The sequence below is a fragment of the Nyctereutes procyonoides genome, unplaced genomic scaffold (assembly GCF_905146905.1).
Source record: "Nyctereutes procyonoides isolate TBG_1078 unplaced genomic scaffold, NYPRO_anot_genome, whole genome shotgun sequence".
NCBI classification, from domain to species: domain Eukaryota; kingdom Metazoa; phylum Chordata; class Mammalia; order Carnivora; family Canidae; genus Nyctereutes; species Nyctereutes procyonoides.
In genome coordinates this window covers 15792854-15813752 of record NW_026575043.1, presented here as the reverse complement: position 1 = coordinate 15813752, position 20899 = coordinate 15792854, and the positions used below count along the sequence as shown (strand labels likewise).

At 42.1% G+C, this 20899-nt stretch overlaps 1 protein-coding gene across 1 annotated transcript; it reads right to left on the bottom strand.

Moving 5' to 3' along the window:
- Positions 1–13357: 13357 nt before the first annotated feature.
- GCM2 (glial cells missing transcription factor 2) lies at positions 13358–19926 on the bottom strand. The gene is made up of 5 exons (XM_055323409.1): positions 19837–19926; positions 16207–16459; positions 15954–16066; positions 15220–15345; positions 13358–14293 (listed from the first exon to the last, which is right to left on the bottom strand). The coding sequence occupies exons 1-5, from the start codon at positions 19924–19926 to the stop codon at positions 13358–13360; spliced, it is 1518 nt and encodes a 505-aa protein (XP_055179384.1).
- Between the last annotated feature and the right edge of the window lie 973 nt (positions 19927–20899).

Genomic DNA, 20899 nt, shown 5'->3' with positions numbered 1-20899 from the left:
TGTATCTCCAGTATTTCCACCAGCAGTGCAGAGTGTAGAAGCATGTCATTAGCTACCAGACAGCTAGTAACAGAGTAAGAATTATAGATTACTATGGTAAGCTTATCATTTTGATGAGTAGACAAAGTCTTTTATATTACCTTTGCATATTGTTAGTCCTCTTCTTCTCCATATAAAATATGTTTTAGTTTTTATGATGCATGATCTTATCTAAATTATTACATTATTATCAAGTTTTGTCCAAATAAATCCAAACTTCAAAGTGTACGTGTTCTAAGCTGTGTTTTATGGATAGACGGTTTGTAAGTTTGAATTGAGCCTTTGTCCCAAATTAATCCTGAAGGAATCCAAAACAGGGGATGTGTGATAGAAATAGATATTTGAAATGTTGGAGTCTCACCTCCTGTTTCCTTCTAAGGATGTGCTGAGTCCCCTTTCCAGAGGGCTTAGCTTGCTTCGTAGATTCCAAGGCCCATGGAAAAGGCTCTATGATGACAAAATACTTTTGCTTAATCTGATGCTTTTTTTTTTTTCCGGTCCTGCCCTCTTTTGCCTTCTATGGGTTGCTTCTGAGGAAACTTCTAGAATACATCCTATTTTCTGTCTTCACTTTTATTTCAGATTGTAAAGCACATATTTCCTACGTTGCTATACAAGTCTTCCGAGTAATTTAGAACATCTGTCTGCAAGCAAGAAGGAGAGATTCCAGGTACCCTAAGGGAAGGATCCTCCAGTCTTCCCACAGAAGGAACTGCCTACTGCATCTTCACAGTGCACAGAAGTGCTAGGTCCAAACACCAGCCCCCACGAAACAGCTGTGCACACCCTGGAAGCAGCATCCTTTCTTAGCCTCACTATTTGCAATTGTGCGTCAAGACCATGCCCCTAAACTCCACACTGCAGTACTTTTGATCCCATCTCTGCGTGAGATTACATCTAAATATTTCTAGACTTTATCATGTTCCATCTAAGTCTTTTTTTTCTAGCTAAATATCCCTGGTCCCTCGTAGCCAACTTTATCAAGGGTGATGGTTAATTTTATGAGTAATTTGGCCAGGCTGTGATCCCCAGCTGTTTGGTCAAATGTTAATCTAGATGTTTCTGTAAAGGTACTTATAGATGTGATTAACATTAAATCGGTAGACTTCAAGGAAAGCACGTTCCTCCTCTCAGGTAGGTGGGCCTCATCCAGTTAGGTGATGGCCTTAAGAAGAAAGACTAAGGTTGCCCAAAGAGGCAAGTTGGCCTCAAAACTGCAACACAGAAACCTTAGCTTGAGTTTCCAGCCTGTTGCCCTATTGGCTCAAGGTGACCACAACATCACCTCTTGCCTGTGGATCTGCTTGACAGACTTCTGACGTGCCAGGCCCTACAATCATGTCAGCCCATTCCCTAAAAATCTCTCCTCTCATGCTCTCTCTCTTTTTCTCTCTCTCTTATTTTCTCTCTTTTTTATATATTTCTAGCAACTTATCTATTGGTTCTGTTTCTCCAAAGAGCCCTGACTGGGCACCTGGGTGGCTTAGTGTTTGAGTGTCTGCCTTCTGCTCAGGTCATGATCCCAGGGTCTTGGGATCAAGTCCCACATCAGGCTAACCGCAGGGAGCCTGCTTCTCCCTTTGCCTATGTCTCTCATGAATGAATTAATAAAATCTTAAAAAAAAAAAGAACCCTAACTAATACACCAAACAACAAACTATTTTCATTTTCCCATTCTCCTCACTATTTTCTGAAAATGGTTCCGGTGACTAACACCTCACCTAATACACATACTCAAGGTATAATGAGCTCAAGGTAGAGCAGTATAATTTCCACCTTATCTTAGCTCCAGGATCAGCATATGATTTAGTGCTTAAGAACAGAAACTTGGCAATAGAGAGAGCTGCTTTTTTTTATAATAAATTTATTTTTTATTGGTGTTCAATTTACCGACATACAGAATAACACCCAGTGCTCATCCTGTCAAGTGCCCCCCTCAGTGCCCGTCACCCATTCACCCCCACCCCCCTGCCCTCCTCCCCTTCCACCACCCCTAGTTCGTTTCCCAGAGTTAGGAGTCTTTATGTTCTGTCTCCCTTTCTGATATTTCCCACACATTTCTTCTCCCTTCCCTTATATTCCCTTTCACTATTATTCATATTCCCCAAATGAATGAGAACATACACTGTTTGTCCTTCTCCAATTGACTTACTTCACTCAGCATAATACCCTCCAGTTCCATCCATGTTGAAGCAAATGGTGGGTATTTGTCGTTTCTAATGGCTGAGGAATATTCCATTGTATGCATAGACCACATCTTCTTTATCCATTCATCTTTCGATGGACACCGAGGCTCCTTCCACGGTTTGTCTATTGTGGACATTGCTGCCTTTGCTGCTTTTAAGAGAGCTGCTTTTAAGCTGCCGTCTTACAATTCTGTGACTTCAGTTACTCAACTTCTTTCAGTCTCAGTTTCTCAAATCTCTGGATGAGGAAAGTAATGGAATGCATCATGGTATTTTGTGTTGTGAGAATAAAAAAGATACTCCCCTTTAAGGAAAGAACCAGTCGTCCCTTGGCTTTAGCAACAGGTAATCCCAACTGGTCAATGACTACTTGTTACAGTTACCAGTAAACCAATCGGTAAAGATCACACTCTTAAAAACAGCCAATTAGCAACAGCCTCACAGCAATGACCATCCTTCTGAAGGTCAGCCAACCAACAACTGTCTTACCTGAATTACTCTGTCTCCAGAGTTAAATATCAACCCAACCCTAAGACCTGTGCTTCTGAACATTCTCAGTCCCTGAAGTTGACATCTGCCCAAACCCTATACTACTCTGCTTTGCTCAGAGACTGTGTGGTTCATAAGCACAGCTCTCTCTTGTTCAGCAATAATTTCAGCTTTTTGTTGCAGGCGTTGAGCAGTGGTCCTATCCTTTGACAAAGGATAAAATTGGGTTGTATGTCAAAAGTATTGAGCATAATGCCGGCATTGAATAATCACTTAAGAAATATTATTTTGAGTACTCTAGACCTTGTTTTTTTTTTTTTTATAACAGCTTGAGTTACAAAATTATTGAGAAAATAGCACATACATATCTACATAAATTATTTGGAATTATTCTGAACATTTGTCTCTTCTCCCCCATTTGTTAATTTGTTTATTCAATCGTATATTTATATCAGGATGGATTCATAGATTTTTAAAAATATTTTGTATAATACAAGACTATTTAAAAAAAACAATTCCAGCTTTGGCCATTGGGACTTCTTTCAGTTGATTTTTGTGACCATTTGACATGATCCCATTGTTGTGGAGTTTTGTTTTTCTTTGTTTGTTTAGCACTTACCTTCTACCACCACAAAATGCCCCAGGCTCATCTTGTCCACCTGGAAGTAGAGGCGGGCTGTTTACTGTAGCTGTGTAAGACTCTGGCACACAGGCAGCAGGCTAAGATCTCCTTAGCCAAATCTAACAGCGTAGTTGAGAAGCTCTCCTCTACTTGCAGACTGACCACGGGCAGCCTTTAGTGTTCTCCATTCTCTTCTGCTTTTTGCAACACAAGTTCTCAAGTGTCTCAGCCTCATTCAGGGGTGGGTGTTCAGTGGATGTCCATTCTAAAATTAGCAAGGGAGAATTCTTAGAAACATCATTATATTTTTAAATTTCCAAAATATTATAATGCATGTGATCATGTAGCCTTCATCACTACATAGCATGCTTTTTAGCATGTCTTATTTCTCTTGCTTACTAGAAATCTCTTGACAGCAGAGACCACATTTTGTGCTTTTTTGTATAATTCCTATACTGAGCACTTAGCATATGGCTGGTGAATGAATATATTTCGTTGAATATGTCACAATTTTTTTCAAATATGTTCTCTAAGATGAACTTGATTTTTTTTAAATCATAAAATCAAAATGTAAGGTTGTATGTATCTTTATCTTAAAAGACCCTGTTAGAATTCCATGATGAATTGTGATATTCTTGCAACATGGACAGTAACACCCAAAGCAGAAATGGATGGGTCTTTGTTTGGAGCTAGCACTTAAGCCTGAAGACAGAGACTTCCATAGATGACTTGTACATCCCTTCCTGGTGTCGTAATTCTGGGTGTCCTTGACTTAAGGGGTTTTATTGCTACCTCTTGGCAATAGCCAGAAATGATCTTTAAAAGCATAGTGCTTAGCGTGGTTAAGAAAAGGAATTCAGGTGGCTTGTGGAAACCTGGATCAGTAATATAGCCTATTGAATGGGCCATCTGGGGACAGAAGGCTTTTTCAATTGGGGTTTTTAAACCTCACCCTTAAGAAGCATTACAAAAGAGAATGTTTATTTTTCTTCATGCAGAGGTCTCTGTAGACAGCCAGGTGGCATTTTTACTCAGTAGTGTCCTTCTGGTACATCAGTCAGGAGGGTCACAGGTGGCTACAGTCAGAGAGGGGCTGCTTCAACCTCTTCTCCCTACTCCTGCAGCCCCAGAATGCCTCATGTTTCAAAAGATGTTTCAGACAAACCGTAAAACACAGCATTATATGGGCAGCTCAGCTGTCTGAGAGTGGATCCGAAGATCCAACTCTAATGGGCTGATTAATGGAAAATCCATTACTGTTGTAGGATAAGAATATATTTAAAAAAAAAAGAATATATTTCTTTTGCTTTAACCAAGTGGCATGGAAATACGAATAAATAGGGTGACTGCCAGTGGAAGAGGTTAGTGGTGGGTGTCCTGGTTGTCTGTTCTGTGTGGTTTGTAAATAGAAATGCTATAGGGTGATTTTTCGGTTTTTGAAGTGTTTGCTAAATTTATCTGTGATATTTATGCTTTAAAAAATGATAAAAATATTTTCTCTTCCACTGAGTAGACTACACAGTGAAAATAATTTTTTTCTTATAGAAGTTTAACAACCAAATCATTTTATGTAAAGGCACTTTTATTTTTTTTTAATATTTTATTTATTTATTTATTTATTTATTTATTTATTTATTTGAGAGAGAACTTTTTTTTTATTTGAGAGAGAGAGTACAGCAGGAGGAGCAGCAGGCAGAGGGAGAGGGAGAAGCAGGCCCCCTACTGAGCAGGGAGCTCGACAAGGGTCTCTATCCTAGGACCCCAGAATCATAACCAACTGAGCCACTCAGGTGCCCCTGTAAAGACATTTTTAATACCCTAGTTCGTCAAATCTCATTTACCATATTTTGAACAAGAATGAAATGATAATATCCCCACTAAGTAGGAGTGCCAGATAAAGGATACCCAGTTAAATTTGAATTTTAGATAAACAATGAATATTCCCTGTAGGTCCATGCAATATTTGGGATATACTTTTGCTCAAAATATACTTGTGGGGCACCTGGGTGGCTCAGCGGTTGAGCATCTGCCTTCGGCTCAGGGCCTGATCCCCATCCCAGGATCGAGTCCCACATCGGGCTCCCTGCATGGAGCTTGCTTCTCCCTTTGCCTCTGTCTCTGCCTGTGTGTGTGTGTGTGTCTCATGAATAAATAAACAAAATCTTTAAAATATATACATATATATTTATATATATACTTGTTATTTATTTTGAATGTGACAGGAAATCTTTTATATTATTTGTTAACTTTGGCAACACTATCAGCAAGGCAAATTTTTCTGGAAGAAATTTCAAGCTATCAATATAGCATTTTTAAATTTTTCCTTTTTAAAATTTTTAATTTTTTTTTATTTACTTGAGAGAAAGAGAGAGAGAGAGGAGAAGAGAGAGGAGAGGGATGAGCAGACTCTGCACTGAGCAGGAAACCCAACATGGGGCCTGATCTCACAACCCTGAGATCATGACATGAACAGAAACTAAGAGTCGGATGCTTAACTGAGCCACCCAGGCACCTCTCAATATAGCTTTTAATAAAATACATTGGCTTTTATTTACACTGTGAAATCAACTCCATATGATGCATGGAATAGACATGTTGTGTCTGGCTCCTTTCATCTCATTGGCTCACAGCCCATTGCAATCCACCCCGTGGAGCCCCATCACACCCCAGAAATGGCTGTTGTCATGGTCAGTGGTGATTTCCACGTTGTCAGATCCAATGGACACTTTTCTGCCCTCATCCTTGACTTCTGTGACCCCCTCTGCTCTCCTGCTCTTCTACCTATCTGACCATTCATTCTCTTTCCTCTGCCAGACTCTCCTACTCTAACTACAAGTGGGGGAATTTCTTACGGTCTATAGAACGTTCCTCCTTCTGTACCAAACTGTCCAATAGAAATTTCTGTGAGGATGGAAGTATTCTATATATGCATTTATCAGTTCAGCAGCCACAAGCTACACGTGGCTACTGAGGAAATGTGGTTAGTATGACTCAGGAGCTGAATTTTTCATTTTATTTAATTAACTTATGTGGCCACATAAAGCCAGTTACTACCATATTGGACAACACAACTCCAGGCTATCTTGCAAGGTGAGCTATTAAAAAATAGCTTTAGACTTATGATTTCCTCGGTTTTATCTGTAGTTCAGATCTCCCCACAGAGGGTTATATTCATCTGATAATTCAGATGACTCACAGGTACTGACTGATTCATAACTGTTCTTTTCTCAGCTGCCATGATTCAGAGAGTGGTACCACCAGCCACTTGGCTTGTTGAACCTAGAAAATGAGAGCTGCTCTTGATTTTTTTTCCTTTTCCTTACTATCTCACATCCAAACTGTAAGTAACTTCCATTGATTCTACCTCCAACCTGCATTTTGGATCTGTCCACGTCCTTTCATCTCCACCACTACCACCTAATCTAAACTGTCATTATGTCATGAGTGGGTGACTTGCAATAGTCTATCTGCCTCTGGAACCCCCTTTCAGCCCATTATATACATAGTTTCAACATAATTCTCTCAAAACATGAGTTAGATCATGTCACTTTCCTGCTAATGATTCTTGCATGTTTTGCCATTGCTTTTAGAATAAAATGTCAATTCCTTGTTTTGGACTTCAAGAATCTGGACCCTGCTTTCCCTTCCAACCCATCTTATACTGTGTTTCTTCTTGTCCCATTGCACTAGACTTTCTGGGATCGTGTGTGCTCTGCTACCCGAGGGCCTTTGCACTTGCTATTTCTCATCTGCAGTCTCTTCCCCAGCTGTTGACCTGGGCAGCCTTTTCTTACCTTTTGGCTCTTAACTCAGAACTGTAGGGAGATCTCCCCTAACCACTTATCCCAATGGGTTCACTTCCATTTCTTTATGCTCCATGTCAGCATAGAGACTGTTTCCTCCTTCACATTGTATGCTTGTCTCCTTAATGTCTGTATAGCCCACGAGCCTATGAGCTCTAAGAGGGCAGAGGCCTCGATGTAACTCCCCACGTATATCTAATACTAGCACATTAGTGATGCATAGTGGAACTCGATAAAAATTTGTTGAATGAATGAATGAGCTCATGCTTTGACTTATATGCAGGGTATCATATCTCATTTTATTGTTTCCAAAATCCAATTTTTAATTTGTATTTTAAATAGCAACAAGTGGATGATGACTTGGCTCCCTACCACCTTCTTCCCTTTTTTTTTTAAGATTTTATTTATTTATTCATAGACACAGAGAGAGAGAGGCAGAGACATAGGTAGAGGGAGAAGCAGGCTCCACGCAGGGAGCCCGATGTGGGACCCGATCCGGGTCTCCAGGACCACACCCCAGGCTGCAGGCGGCGCCAAACCGCTGTGCTACTGGGGCTGCCCTTCTTCCCTTTTTCATTAAATGAACACAACAATAGCATCCAGGGAAAAGTCAGAGATAATAAAGATTAATTACACTGGGAATACTGTCTTTCTTTCAAGTCTCCACAAGACCATATTGCTTTCGGCTTTCTAGAACTCCTTAAACATGAAAGAGGTTTTCAGGACTATTCTGGCAAGTTGTAGACACTGGTTGCACTTTGGAATCATCTGGGAAGCTTTAACTTATGCTGGCTGGGTCTCAACCCCATAGATTCTGATTTAATTGGTCTGAGGTGCATCCTGTATGCTAGGACTGTTAACGCTGCCCAGGAGGTTCTAATGTGTAGCCACAGTTGCAAATCACAGAGGAAAGTTGTGGAGCAAAGAAGGGGAGTGGACGCAGTGAGAGACTGTTTTTCTTTTTTTCTTTCTTTTTTTTTTTTTTTTTTGAGACTTTTTCAAATCATTTCGTCAGCTGGGAGTTCTATTTGCCATGATGTTCTTAGTGCAACGTCTCACAGATTAGCTAATAGAGTTTTATAAGACTTTTAATTTAATTATTTGTAAGACTTTTCATTAATTAAAAGCCCATTAGCTTTTCTGACAAATATTCCATTGAAACTGTCGGAGGGTAGATTCAACACTCTTCCAGGTGAGTCCACTTGCCGACTCTGCACAATTCATGAGGAGGAAAGAATGACTAACAAGTGCATAACTTGTGTTTCTGTTTAGTGTCCCTTGGCACAGGTGAAGTCACTTGTGGTCATCTGCCTTGACCAAAATGTCAGCTACCAGTCCAGCCTGACCTCCTTTGCTTTATTTCCCTCTGCCCTCAGCAGCCACCATTGTCGTGGGTCTACCTCCAGGCCTGGGCCCTTGCCAGTTCATCAGATGAGCAGAGCAAAGTATGTCAGAAACCTTGGATGCTCTAACTTACACTCCCCATAGTTGAAAGCTAATAATAAATTAGTAAGCAAAGAGTTATTAATAAGTAGCATTCTTCATAATTAATATTTCATGTTAATAACAGGATGACAACTAGGCCTTTGTAAGTTTCCTACTTCCATGCATTTTCCACAAAACTTGTTGCTCCCTTAACCAATCAGTTTTTCTGAGCATTAGATATGATCCAGAGTGTAAACCCTCCCATGCCTTCCTCAGTTGGCCCTGTTCCCAAGAACTGATCTGTGCTACACAGCCACCCTGCTCCATAACCTGGTTCCTTGGAGGATAGCATGGCTGGGGCGCCCTGGCTGACACTTGAGGTATATTTCTTCACCCACCTCTCCTGGGATAAACTCCCACATCTTGGCTCCTGAGTATTACCCACTGTCTAGACCCTTCAGCCCTGTGATTAAACTTCCAGATGCTAAAAATCTCATATATGTTTGTTTTTCTCCATTGGCCCCAGCTTTATACAGTCTCATTGTCATCACCTTTTACCCCTTCTACCTGAGCCACCAACTGTCCCCTTGTTCCAGAGAAATGTGTCTCACTAGTTCGTAGTTCTCACCCATTTTGAACCATTTTAATCATTGTTCAGCATTTCTTTGCAACATCTGTACTGTTGGTTGCATAATATTTCATCATAAGTTGCCTTGCCTTCAAACAAACCAACCAACCCACACCCCCATACTATCTTGCTTTGTCTAGGCAAAAATATTTTAAAATCATAGGCTTGATGTGTTACTTATATCTTTTCCTTTACACATTAAAATAAATCTGCAACTATTCACATAAAATATCTGCAGACTATTTAGAATCACCCTGTAACCAGGGTATCCTTTAACCACACTTTAGGAAATGTTTGCTTCAGGGCCTCCACCCTGAGTGTGTTCACTCCCTTCCCTGCCCTGCCCCTTTCTACTTGTCTTATGTGGATGCCTCAGGTCCTGTGTTGGGCATAAATACTTAGAAGTAGTCAAGCTCCCTGCTTGGTGCCAAGTACACATGTGCTAAGTACAAATGGAATTTCACTGATAAATAGCTATAGTCAAAGCTAACATGTGGTGGTTAAGAGTGTAGGAGGTGCTCTGAATTCAAGTTCTAGCTGCTATTTACATGTCAGTCACTGCAGGTCTCTGGTAGCTCAGAGAACTGCTGTGAGGATTAAAAGCATTAGCATATGTTCAGAGCTTAGAACTGTGTCTGGCCCCTGCAAGTGCCATATAAATGTTAGACCTTATAAGCTGTGTGTTCAGTCAACAGAAGTAGTCTGTGAGTGTGCTAGGCATCCTTTCCTTGGAGAAAGAGTTGGCTAGGGAATCACAGGAGTGTACTCATATTCATTTAATATCGAGGCTAGGACTCTATGTATTTATTACATCAGGGTATTAGGGTTTTATGAGTCAGGTAAAAAATATATAACACTCAGTAATTTAAAATGGCATCTATCTGACTTACTGCCATTTAGTTATGCAAATTGAGTATTATATGTGAATAGAATACTCCATTCTCAAAAAAAATTATGTACTTTGTACTAATTTGAAAATGGAATGATTTTAGTAAGTATTGGGAACTGTACAAAAATTGTGTGTGCACATCCATGCACTCTGAATGTTTTGAATATGTTTTTGGTTACTAGTATAGCAAAGAATTCTTTTTTAAAAACCCCACAAATACCTAGAAATAATTTTTAAAGGATTTTATTTATTTATTCATGAGAGACACAGAGGGGCAGAGACCAGGCAGAGGGGAGCCTGTGGGGAGCCTGATGTGGGACTTGATCCCAGGACCCCGGGATCACAACCTGAACGAAAGCAGATGCTCAATCACTGAGCCACCCAGATGCCCCATCTAGAAATAAGTTTAACTGAGAAAGTGAAAGACCTGACCTGCACACTGAAAACTATAAGACATTAATCAAAGAAATTAAATAAGATACAAATAAATGGATATCCCAAACTCATGGATCAGAAGAATTTATATTGTTAAAATATCCACATTACTCAAAGCAATTTACAAATTCAATGCAAAATTCCCACCAACATTCCACTGGTGTTTTCCACAGAAATAGAAAAAACAACTCTAAAATTTGTGTGGAATCACAAAAAGACTCCAAAAGCCAAAGCAATCTTGAAAAAGAAGAACAAAGCTGAAGGCATTGTGCTCTCTGACTTCAAACTATATTCCAAAGCTGTAGTAAACAAACAGTATGGTGTTGGCATAAAAAGCAGACACATAAATCAATGGAACAGAACAGAGAGCCTAGAAATAATCCATAGATATATGGGCAATTAATTTATAACAGAGGAGAGCCAAAAATATACAATGAGGAAAGGACAGTCTCTTCAATAAATGGCACTTGGATAGCTACATGCAAAAGAATGAAACTGGGCCACTGTCTTACACCATACTTAAAAATTAAAGTGGATTAAGAATTTAAATATAAGACCTGAAACCATAAAATTCCTAGAAGAAAACAAACAATAAACTCCTTAATATTGGTCTTGGTGATTGTTTGGATTTGATACCAAAAGCAAAAATAAGTGAGTCAAATGACATCAAACTAAAAGGTTTTTGGACAGAGAAGGAAATCATTAACATAAGGAAAAGGTAATTTACTGAATGGGAGAGAATGTTTACAAATCATATATCTAATAAGGGGTTAATATCCAAGGCACATAAAAAAACTCATACAATTCAATAGCAAAAAGCAATCCAATTAAAAAATGGGCAGATGATCTGAATAGACATTTTTAAAGAAGATGCACAAATGATCAATAGGTATATGAAAAGATGCTCAGCATCACCCATCATCAGGGCAATACAAGTCTAAATCACAGTGAGAAATCACCTCACACCTTTAGAATGGCTATTATTTTTTTATTTAAATTCAGTTTTCTAACATATAGTATAACACCCAGTGCTCATCACATCATAGAATGGCTATTATTAAGAAGACAAGAAATTAGTGCTGGCGAGGATGTGAAGAAAAGGGAACCCTTCCTTGTGCACTGTTGGTGGGAATGGAAATTGGTATAATTACTATGGAAAACAGCATGGAGTTTCCTCAAAAAATTAAAAACAGAACTACCATGTGATCCAGCAATTCCTCTGCTAGGTATATCTATACTAAGAAAATGAAAATACAAAATTGAAAAGCTATATGCACCCTCACGTAAATAGTAGCATCATTGACAATAGCAAAGACACAGAAACAACCTAATAGTTGTCTACCTATGGATGAGTGAATAAAGAAAATATGGCATATAGATATATTGGAATATTATTTAACCACGAAAAGGAATGAAGTCTTCTATTGTGACAACATGGATAGACCTTGGGGGCATTATACAAAGTGAGAAGTCAGACAGGGAAAGACAAATACCATATGATTTCACTTACATGTGGAATCTAAAATAACAAAAAATAGAGTTCATAGATACAGAAAACAGATTGGTGGTTGCCAGAGGTGGGGGAGGAGGAGTGAGCAAAATGGGTGAAGGGGGTCAAAAGATACAAAAGGATAAAAAGAAATAAACTATAAAACTGTTAAATGAACCAATATGTTTTTGTATATTATAGAAACTGTTTCCCAGGTGATAATATGAACAATATTTTTTTTCCTATTTTCATTTTGAAATAACGCCAGCATCAACATTACCTTAAAACTTCTTTATTACATTCAATCAAATATTATCAATGACATTTATAAGGAGTAGTAAAAGAACAGTAAAGCTGCATTTGAATAAAACATCTCAATTCTAATTCCGAAACTTAATCAGAAAAAAACAAATTTTAGCACAATAATAATCCATTAAATACACATCATAGTTAGGCTCTTTCTGTTATGAAAACATTCATCGATGTTAAGAAAAGCTATTCAGCTGATACTGGCAAACAAAATTCTCTTAAAAACAATTGCACGTTATCATTGCAATATTGCAGATTTTTAAAAAGTTGTAGATATATACTTGGAGATAAAATGATTAAATATATTTCCTGAAGCTCTTTTAATAGAGTGTAAATGCTAAATAAACATTTTAAGAAACAACTCAGGAGATAAGATTGTCAAGATTTCTTCTGGAAACTATTTTGACAACCCCCAAGTGCCAGATAAGGATATATGAAATTACCTATGGTCAAATGGGAAAGGGCTTAGAATGAGAACCAGGATTCATGGCTTCTACTCCAGTGAATTTAGATTATTAATCATCATGGTATCCAATCTGCTTATTTGTTCATTTGCGGGAGTCACATTTCAGACCTAAATCTATGTAGTGTGGTAGGTTTCTTTTTTATTCTGAAGATTATTTATTTATTTATTTGTTTATTATTTATTTATTTCTTTAAAAGCCAGTGAATGAGCCTGGGGTGCAGGAGAGGCAGAGGAAGAGGGAGAGAGAGAATCTCAAGCAGACTCTGCCCCGAGAGTGGAGCCTGACACAGGGCTTGATCTCATGACCCTGAGATCACGACCTGAACCAAAATCAAGCTGGAGGCTTACGTGATTGAGCCACCCAAGGCACCCCTGTAGCGTGGTAGGTTTTATAGTGCTGTGCACAACTTTCCCTATACTATCTAAACATTTCCAACCCATAATTTTCTCAACTGATCAGCATTATTATTATTTATGTCTGCTAGATCAATCTCCCAACTCAAACAAGAGATAGCTCCTATTCCACATTTCACTGCACACATGGACACCGATATTATGCTGTGGCCAGGATTGCTGTTCAATAGTCCTCACTGTCGTAGCTAAAGAATGGACTGACCCCATCTGAATAATTGATTGCAGACCCCAACCTAGATGGACACACATCCCAAATCTCTGCTCCGTCTGTCCTAGGGGGAGCGGACTCTTGAGGAAAGGCCAAAGTGGGTCTGATGGCTCTGCAATCACCTGGAATTTTCAAAGGCAATGACCCTGCTGGCGAGGCTGCCCTGGCTACTGTGGTTGGGAAGTCCAAGACTTCTGGGTAGATGGACATGGGGATGTTTTCAGAAGCATAATTACACCCTGAAAGGCTCTTCGCTTCCTGTACATTGTCACAGTATTTCAGAGCCGGGGGCTGGTACGCCTGGTAGGACACCTTGGTGGTGGTGGTGATCACTGTCTGCAGTGCTGGAGCACCTGCTGGGGCAGCTGCGAGGTACCTGCAGGGGAGCTCTGTGTTATAATAAGGGTGAGTGGCCACGGCCTGGAACTGTCCATGGTCAGTCCTCTCCCCAGTTCCAGGTTTTCCAAGAGCTGGTTTCCAGCCATGTTGTTTACTGGTGAAATCAAAGCTTCTCTCAAAGCTGCCGTATGAATTGACGTATTGTAGTGCATTCAGATGAACCCAGTCTGTATCATTAGGGACATTGCTAGAATTCCTATAAAGGGTGGGATGTGGGCTTGAATTTGTGTAATGAGGAGCTGCCAATTCATAGCTGCAAGGTGGCCTAGGCAAAAAAATTCTTGGGTTTGGATATTTCTGAAAGGGTGGCATTACGTCTCCCTGAAAGGTGGCTAGGTCACAGGTAGCTTTGTAAGCATCGGAGTTTGGGAAGGAAAAGCAAGGCTGCCCTGAAATAGGGAAGCCAGTGTCAGTAATTATATCAAACTCTTCTGGATTTTCCAAGGGAGGTATGTTGCTGAAATGTCCACTGTTGTCTTGATTCTCTCCGGCCTAAAAAAATGATATAAAAAAAAATTTTTTTTTTTTTGGTCAACAGAAATGTAAATTACACAGTCACCCTCATCTGGAACAGTGGCCAACCAACCAAGTGAAAACAAACTTCCAGTTGGCCAGTTGTGTGTTGTGAGCACTGCACCACTCAGGTACATGCTTTGGGCACGTGGTCCAAGGGCTGCATCATTTGAGCTTGCTCAGGCACCAACACCATGCTGCCGAATGAAGAGAGTCCACCGTAGCCAGGCAGGCTGGGGCTGAGTGGCAGATGGCTCTGTGGTGCCTGATCGTAATAATGGATTTCTATTTATAATAACGGAGACACAGGCTCCTGCCTGACATAGACCTGACTCTGTTCAAATCCTGACTCTGTCCCTCATTAATCAAACTAGTTACTTAACCTTTCTGAACCTCAGATTCCTAATTTTAAAAATGTAAATAACAGCCACCTCTTCGTAAGGCTTTTGTGACCATTTCATGTGTGAAACTCTTAGAAAGTGCTCAAACACGAGCTTCTCTCATCCCCAGACTAAAGCCAAACTGGATCAAGTTGCCCCAACTGGAAGTTTTATTTGCTCTGTGTAAATAATAAAAGGATGCTCTCAAGGATGTGCTATTAACTGACTGTTGGTCTGCACATATTTCTCTTTTTAGTAAAACTGGATACCTGGCCCTTATGTCAGGGTGTCAGCACACATCCTCACTATATCATTGACTGTAGAGACAGTTTGCCTTTTTTTTAAGAAGAAGAAGAAATTAGAAACCCTATCCAAAATGTGGATTCAATGACATTTTGTTGGAAATATAATTTTCCCATAAAATAAAACCTAATTAATTTGTAGCATTCATATTTTACATAATTAGCAGTGTATTTTGTGATGGAGATGAACACAGACCACAGTGTCATGTCAGCTCCCCATTACCTCTGGTTCTCGAATTCTCTTTTTCTGGGGTTGGTAAAAAGAGGCCATTTGTCTCTTGATGGCGCTTCTTCTAGCTTCCGTCTCTGATTTGCTCTCTGGTCTTGGGTGGTCGTGAACTCCTTTGGCCTGCATTAATAAGGAAATAAATCATATGTTTATTTTGCTGAAGGAAGCTGGTGACGTCTGTTAAAAATTGATCGTCTTTCCCAAGATCTCAAGGTGTTTTTTGTTTTTTCAACATGACAGGGAAAAATGACCAAATAAAACAACATTGATAATAGAGATCTTAAAAGATTACCTAACAACCCTTTTCCCGTATTAACTCAGCTATAACTCTAATTTGGTTTACTATTTCTCACCCTTACTGAACATGCAGAAGCTGACCTAATTCCTAGGAACCCAGTAAGGCCCTGGGAGCCCCAGCCCAGTTTTCTTTTTTTTTCTTTTAAGATTTTATTTATTTATTCATAAGAGACGGGGAGAGAAAGAGGCAGAGGGAGAAGCAGGCTCTCTGCAGGAGCCCGATGTGGGACTCCATCCCGATCCCTGGGATCACGTCCTGAGCCAAAGGCAGACACTTAACCACTGAGCCACCCAGGCGTCCCCCAGCCCAGGTTTCTGACCACAAAGCTCTATTTGGGTTAGTCCAGAGTTCCTAAGGTCCAGGGCAGGTGGTCTGGTCCCTGTGGCCTGATGAACATACCCACCACAAATTGTCATGTGCCCCCACCTACTTGAAAAAATATTGCATTGCCATCAAGCCTCCAGAAGTTGGTCACAGGATACCCACTGTGCCCGCGACAGGGAATCAACTCCAAAGTGGAATGACAGTTGGGGCATGCTTTCTCTGCAAAGCCAGACGGAGAGCAATATTACTAACAACTCAGACCCCAGGTGCTTTTGAAGGAAGCAAGGGAAATTCCTTGGCAAAAGGGAACTCTCGAGTCTACAAGGTCATCCCACCCCATCCTGGCCTTGGGCCCTCACTCTGCTGCTTCAGGCGCGCCTTGTCGCAGATGGCAGGTCGCAGCTGCAGGCGGGAGCCATCGGGCAGGGTGCAGGCCCGGGCACACACCACCACGCCCAGGCACGACTTCTTGAGGATGTGGCCATTGTGGTTGTTGGTGTTGCGCATGGCCCAGCCGCTCAGATGGCGCTGGGCCTTCTTCTCGTCACTGCGGTAGATGAAGCGCACATAGCCATCCGGCCACTCGCAGAAGTGGTCAAAGTGGGCCAGCTCCTGGAAGGGAGCATAAGAAAGGAAGGATGGACGAGTTGACCATACCCAAACCTGACACATCATGCTTTTAATTTTTCCCAAGCACGTTAGAATAAAAACTGGTTCTTTTTAATTCCAGAAGTGTCATAAAACCCACAAACTATGCCAATCACATTTTGTCTGTGCATGCCATTCTGACCACTGGCTACTCATTGATGTTATTAAGCTCTTAGCTTCCAAATGTACATGTACTAGTTCATCTAGCCTTCCAAACTCACACAGACAATAGGATTATAGTAGTACTATAATCCATATTTAATCCTATAGTATAGGGAGGTCAGAGAGGTTAATTGACTTGCCCAAGGACACACAGCTAGGAGACCTGGCTCTAGGGTTTGAGCCCTAGCAGTTTGACTCCAGAGCCCATCTTCCTTACCACCATGGTATACCACTTCTGGGGAGGCTTAAATGTTAAATTAAAAATGAAAACATTTTCAAATTAAGCATCAAAGTGCTAAGGCAAAAAGTGATTGGAATGCTCTATCACTGAAATGCAATTCAGTCTATAAATATGGCTCCATGTTGATCCAGCACTTTTTTCTCCTGAAGTTCTTGCCTCTACCCCAAACCTACCAGTTACATCAGCAGTGATACCCAGGGCAACATTAGAGAGACAAGAACAGCTTCCCTTGCTCCTCCCAACTTAGCTCTCCAAGTTTATAGGGATGCTGTGATGAAGAACATAGCCATCAGGGTTAACCCAAGCATGGAGTGGAAACTGCCGAGCTCTGGACCCCTCCCTGGAGCAACATGAATTATCACTCTCCTCAACAAAGAGCCACATGGCTGAAACAGTAAGTTGTATCTAAAACACTGAGCACTCCTTCAATGTCCATCATGGGTGGTCTTTGCCCATGATAAGCGTTATCTATCTGCAATGTCTTTCTCATATAGGAGTTTAATAAAAAATTGCCCTTTACTAAGCACTGAATATTTAGCAGGTACTTGCTACGGGAGGGGTCAGCATGCTAGGGAATCCTGAGCCAAATCCAGCCTGTCACTTGTTTTAGTAGGATCCACAAGCCAAGAATGACTTTTATATTTTTTAATGGTTGGGGAAAAATCCAAAGAATTAGATTTCGTGACTCATGGAAATTATATAAAACTCAAATTTCAAGATCCATAAATACAGTTGTATTGGGACATGGCCATGCACACTTGCCTACATATTGGCTATGGCTATTTTCTGTCTATGGCAGAACTGGGTATTTGGCACAGAGACAGTATAGCCTGCAAAGCCACATCGTGGAGTATCTATGACCCTCCCCACCACCTTCCATCATGGGCATCCATCCTCACATTTCATAGATGAGGAAGCAGGAGTTAAGAGAGACAACCTTCTAGTGTGGTGTAGCCAGGTTCCACTGGCTTTACTGGTGTGATGGAGGCTTAGAAGAGTATTAGCACATTAATAAGCCATTTGCACCTCGTCTCCCTCCCACCATCCCAAGGAAATTAGATCTAACATTTGCAAAGCAAAACCATGCTCAGCCTGACAATTCAGATTTGGATACATCGCTAGTATTATACATTCTAAGAATAATAGGAAAATGGATAGTTTTCAAAACCATGGGGATATTGTCTGAAATCATTGTTATTACTACCAGGCCTCATTTACCTTTTCTCAGAAATATTGTAATTGCCATAAATTAATATATCGACTTAAGGTAAGTCACAAAAGAAATATATAATGATCTACTATTTAAGTTTATACTAATGCCAATATCTTTGTTTTTAAAGTGAACATTTCAATCTAAGGATCTTCATAAAATAAACAATTTTCCAGAAGAGAGTATTCCACTAGCATCCCCCTGTAAAGGTAGAGAATCACCCCCCACATCCCATACCAGCCACTAAAGCAGTGACACTGAAAATGAAGCCACAGAGACCATATTTTTAAGTCCAAACAAAAAAGGAGGACTCCGGGATTGGGCTGCTTTTGCCCTAATGTGTCAGCACATGTGCACTTGCAGACAAGTATGCACATACTGAACATGACAGAAAATCTGGCTGATAGTTAAAGATTGTTATCTAGTTCCACCACTTGATGACAGGTCACCTTAGCCTGAAACTAAGGCAAATTCAGGAATTATCTCAAGGTCATTCAGCTAGTTTGGTTCTTTCTCCTTCAGTCAGCGGGAGCAAGGCTAGCATCCTGTTTCTCCATTCCTATTTCTCGATGCACCTGCCCTTTTGAGATATTACACACATCCCCTGTTTAAGAACCTGTCTCATAAAGGACATATAATTTACATTCGCACATTCGCAAGTCTGGAAAATGCATGAAAGAGGAGCCATCGTTCCATTATTTGGAAGTGGCTCTTTTTTAAAAGGCAAGATCGGATTATTTTCCCATGAAGATTTTCTGGACGGAAGTCAGAGCGAATGTGGCATCCTTGCTGTGCTATGTCCCTGCTTTCACACAAACGGTACAGGCTGACTGTAAATTAGCAGACTTAAAAAAAAAACAAATTCCTGCACATATGTACGTCCCAAACAGCGCTGATCTCTGAGAGGCTACCTGCCTGAATATCTATATGGCACATTGTAGAAGTTGAATAAATGCCATGTGTCATCCCTGTGCCACAACACTGCTGGAAGTCCACCTTTGCAAATACTTGGGAAACCACTCCTCTCTCCTCCTACCTACACCCAGGACTTCAAAGTCACTTCTCAGTTTTTGCCTCAAACCGGTATCACCAAGCATGGAACTGTCCAGCTCCTTCCCTGGACTCGGCTTTAAACTACTCTGTTCCATGAAAACCAAACAAAAGGAAACAAAATTACCCTAAAAGGAGGGGATCGCCTTGTCGTTAGAGAAGTAAGCTCAGCAGTTCAGTCCAAAATCCCGATTCCAGAGGCTCCCTTGTCGCCTGTGGTCTGGTTAGCAGGACCGTCCAGGCAGCCACGGGCATCTGCATAAATCACCCAAGTCATGCTAATTGTTTAAGAGTCAGGCCACCGCGATTTATAGTCGCGCCTGACAGGTCTGGAGAAGCAGTGGTATCTACATTGGCTGCACCCTCCGCAGAGATTTGGATGCGAGGATCACCTGCTTTCTACCTTGGATAAAGAAAAGTGAGGGACTGGCGTCCCGCTGTGGCCAGGTGAGGCCCAATCGGCAGTTCCCAGGGGCCACGGGTGTGTTCCAGACAAGTGCCAGCAGAGACCTGGGGGACGCACATTACCACCCCCAACGCTGCCCTTTGCCGCGTCCAACAGTCGAGGGCTCGCAGGCATGTTGCGGGGGGCGGGGGGTGTCTCCCCTCGGTGAGGCCTGTCTCCCAGGCCTCTTCGGCAGGGACGGAGCCAGGTGCGCGCGCCCCGGGTCCACGCACCTGAGGCATCTGCGGATCGTTGACGTCCCAGGTGAGCTCCATCCCGTAGGAGCACGCGCAGTCCGCCTTGCGCCCCGCTTCCGCCAGCATCGCCGCACCTGGCCCGCGCGCGCCGCCCACGGTCCCGGAAGGTAGGAGGGAAACCCCGGCAGGTGCGCGGTGCTGTGTGCCCTCTCTAAAAACGAACTGGCTAGAGCCGGAGACAGACACGCAGGGAGGCCGAGAGAGAGAATTTATTCAGGAAGCCAGGTGTGGCGGGCGAGGGTCCCGGGCCGGGGTCTCCGCCGCGGGGGCCGCAGCCTGGGCGCCCAGGGCGCGCGGGTTTATAAAGACGCGCCTCCCCCTGCCCCGCCTTTCCTCGCTCGCAGCGGCTCCCCCGCCCGGACGGAACTGGGGGCTCAGGGGGGGACCCGAGAGGCCCAGGGGCCACGGTGGGGGTGGGGAGTTGAAGTGTCTCGGGGGATTCCTGGGGGCGCCCAGCAGTTGAGCCCCTGCCTTCGGCCCAGGGCGCGATCCTGGAGACCCGGAGTCGAGGCCCGCGTCGGGCTCCCTGCATGGAGCCTGCTTCTCCCTCAGCCTGTGCCTCTGCCTCTCTCTCTCTCTCTCTCTCTCTCTCTGTCTCTGTCTCTGTCTCTGTCTCTCTCATTAATAAATAAATAAATCTTTTTTAAAAAGTCCCATTTAAGTTGGGATTTTTTTTTTCTTCTTCTTCCTCCACTACTGTCGCCTCGCCTCTGGAGTTTCGGATTGCGTTTTTATTTTTTTTTTAAAGTCAGAATCATCTGGAATCTGACAACATTCTCTCTCTCTTTTTTAAGATTTTATTTATTTATGAGAGACACACAGAGAAAAGCAGAGACACAGGCGGAGGGAGAAGCAGGCCCCATGCAGGGAGCCCGACGTGGGACTCGATCCCAGGTCTCCAGGATCGAAGGCAGGCGCTGAACCGCTGAGCGACCCAGGGATCCCCTGGAAGGTGTTGAGACGGGCTTTGCAGCCGAGGGCCCTGAGAGCGATCGTCCTTCCCGGTCGCGCTCTGTAGGACCCCGGCCGGTGCGCCCCG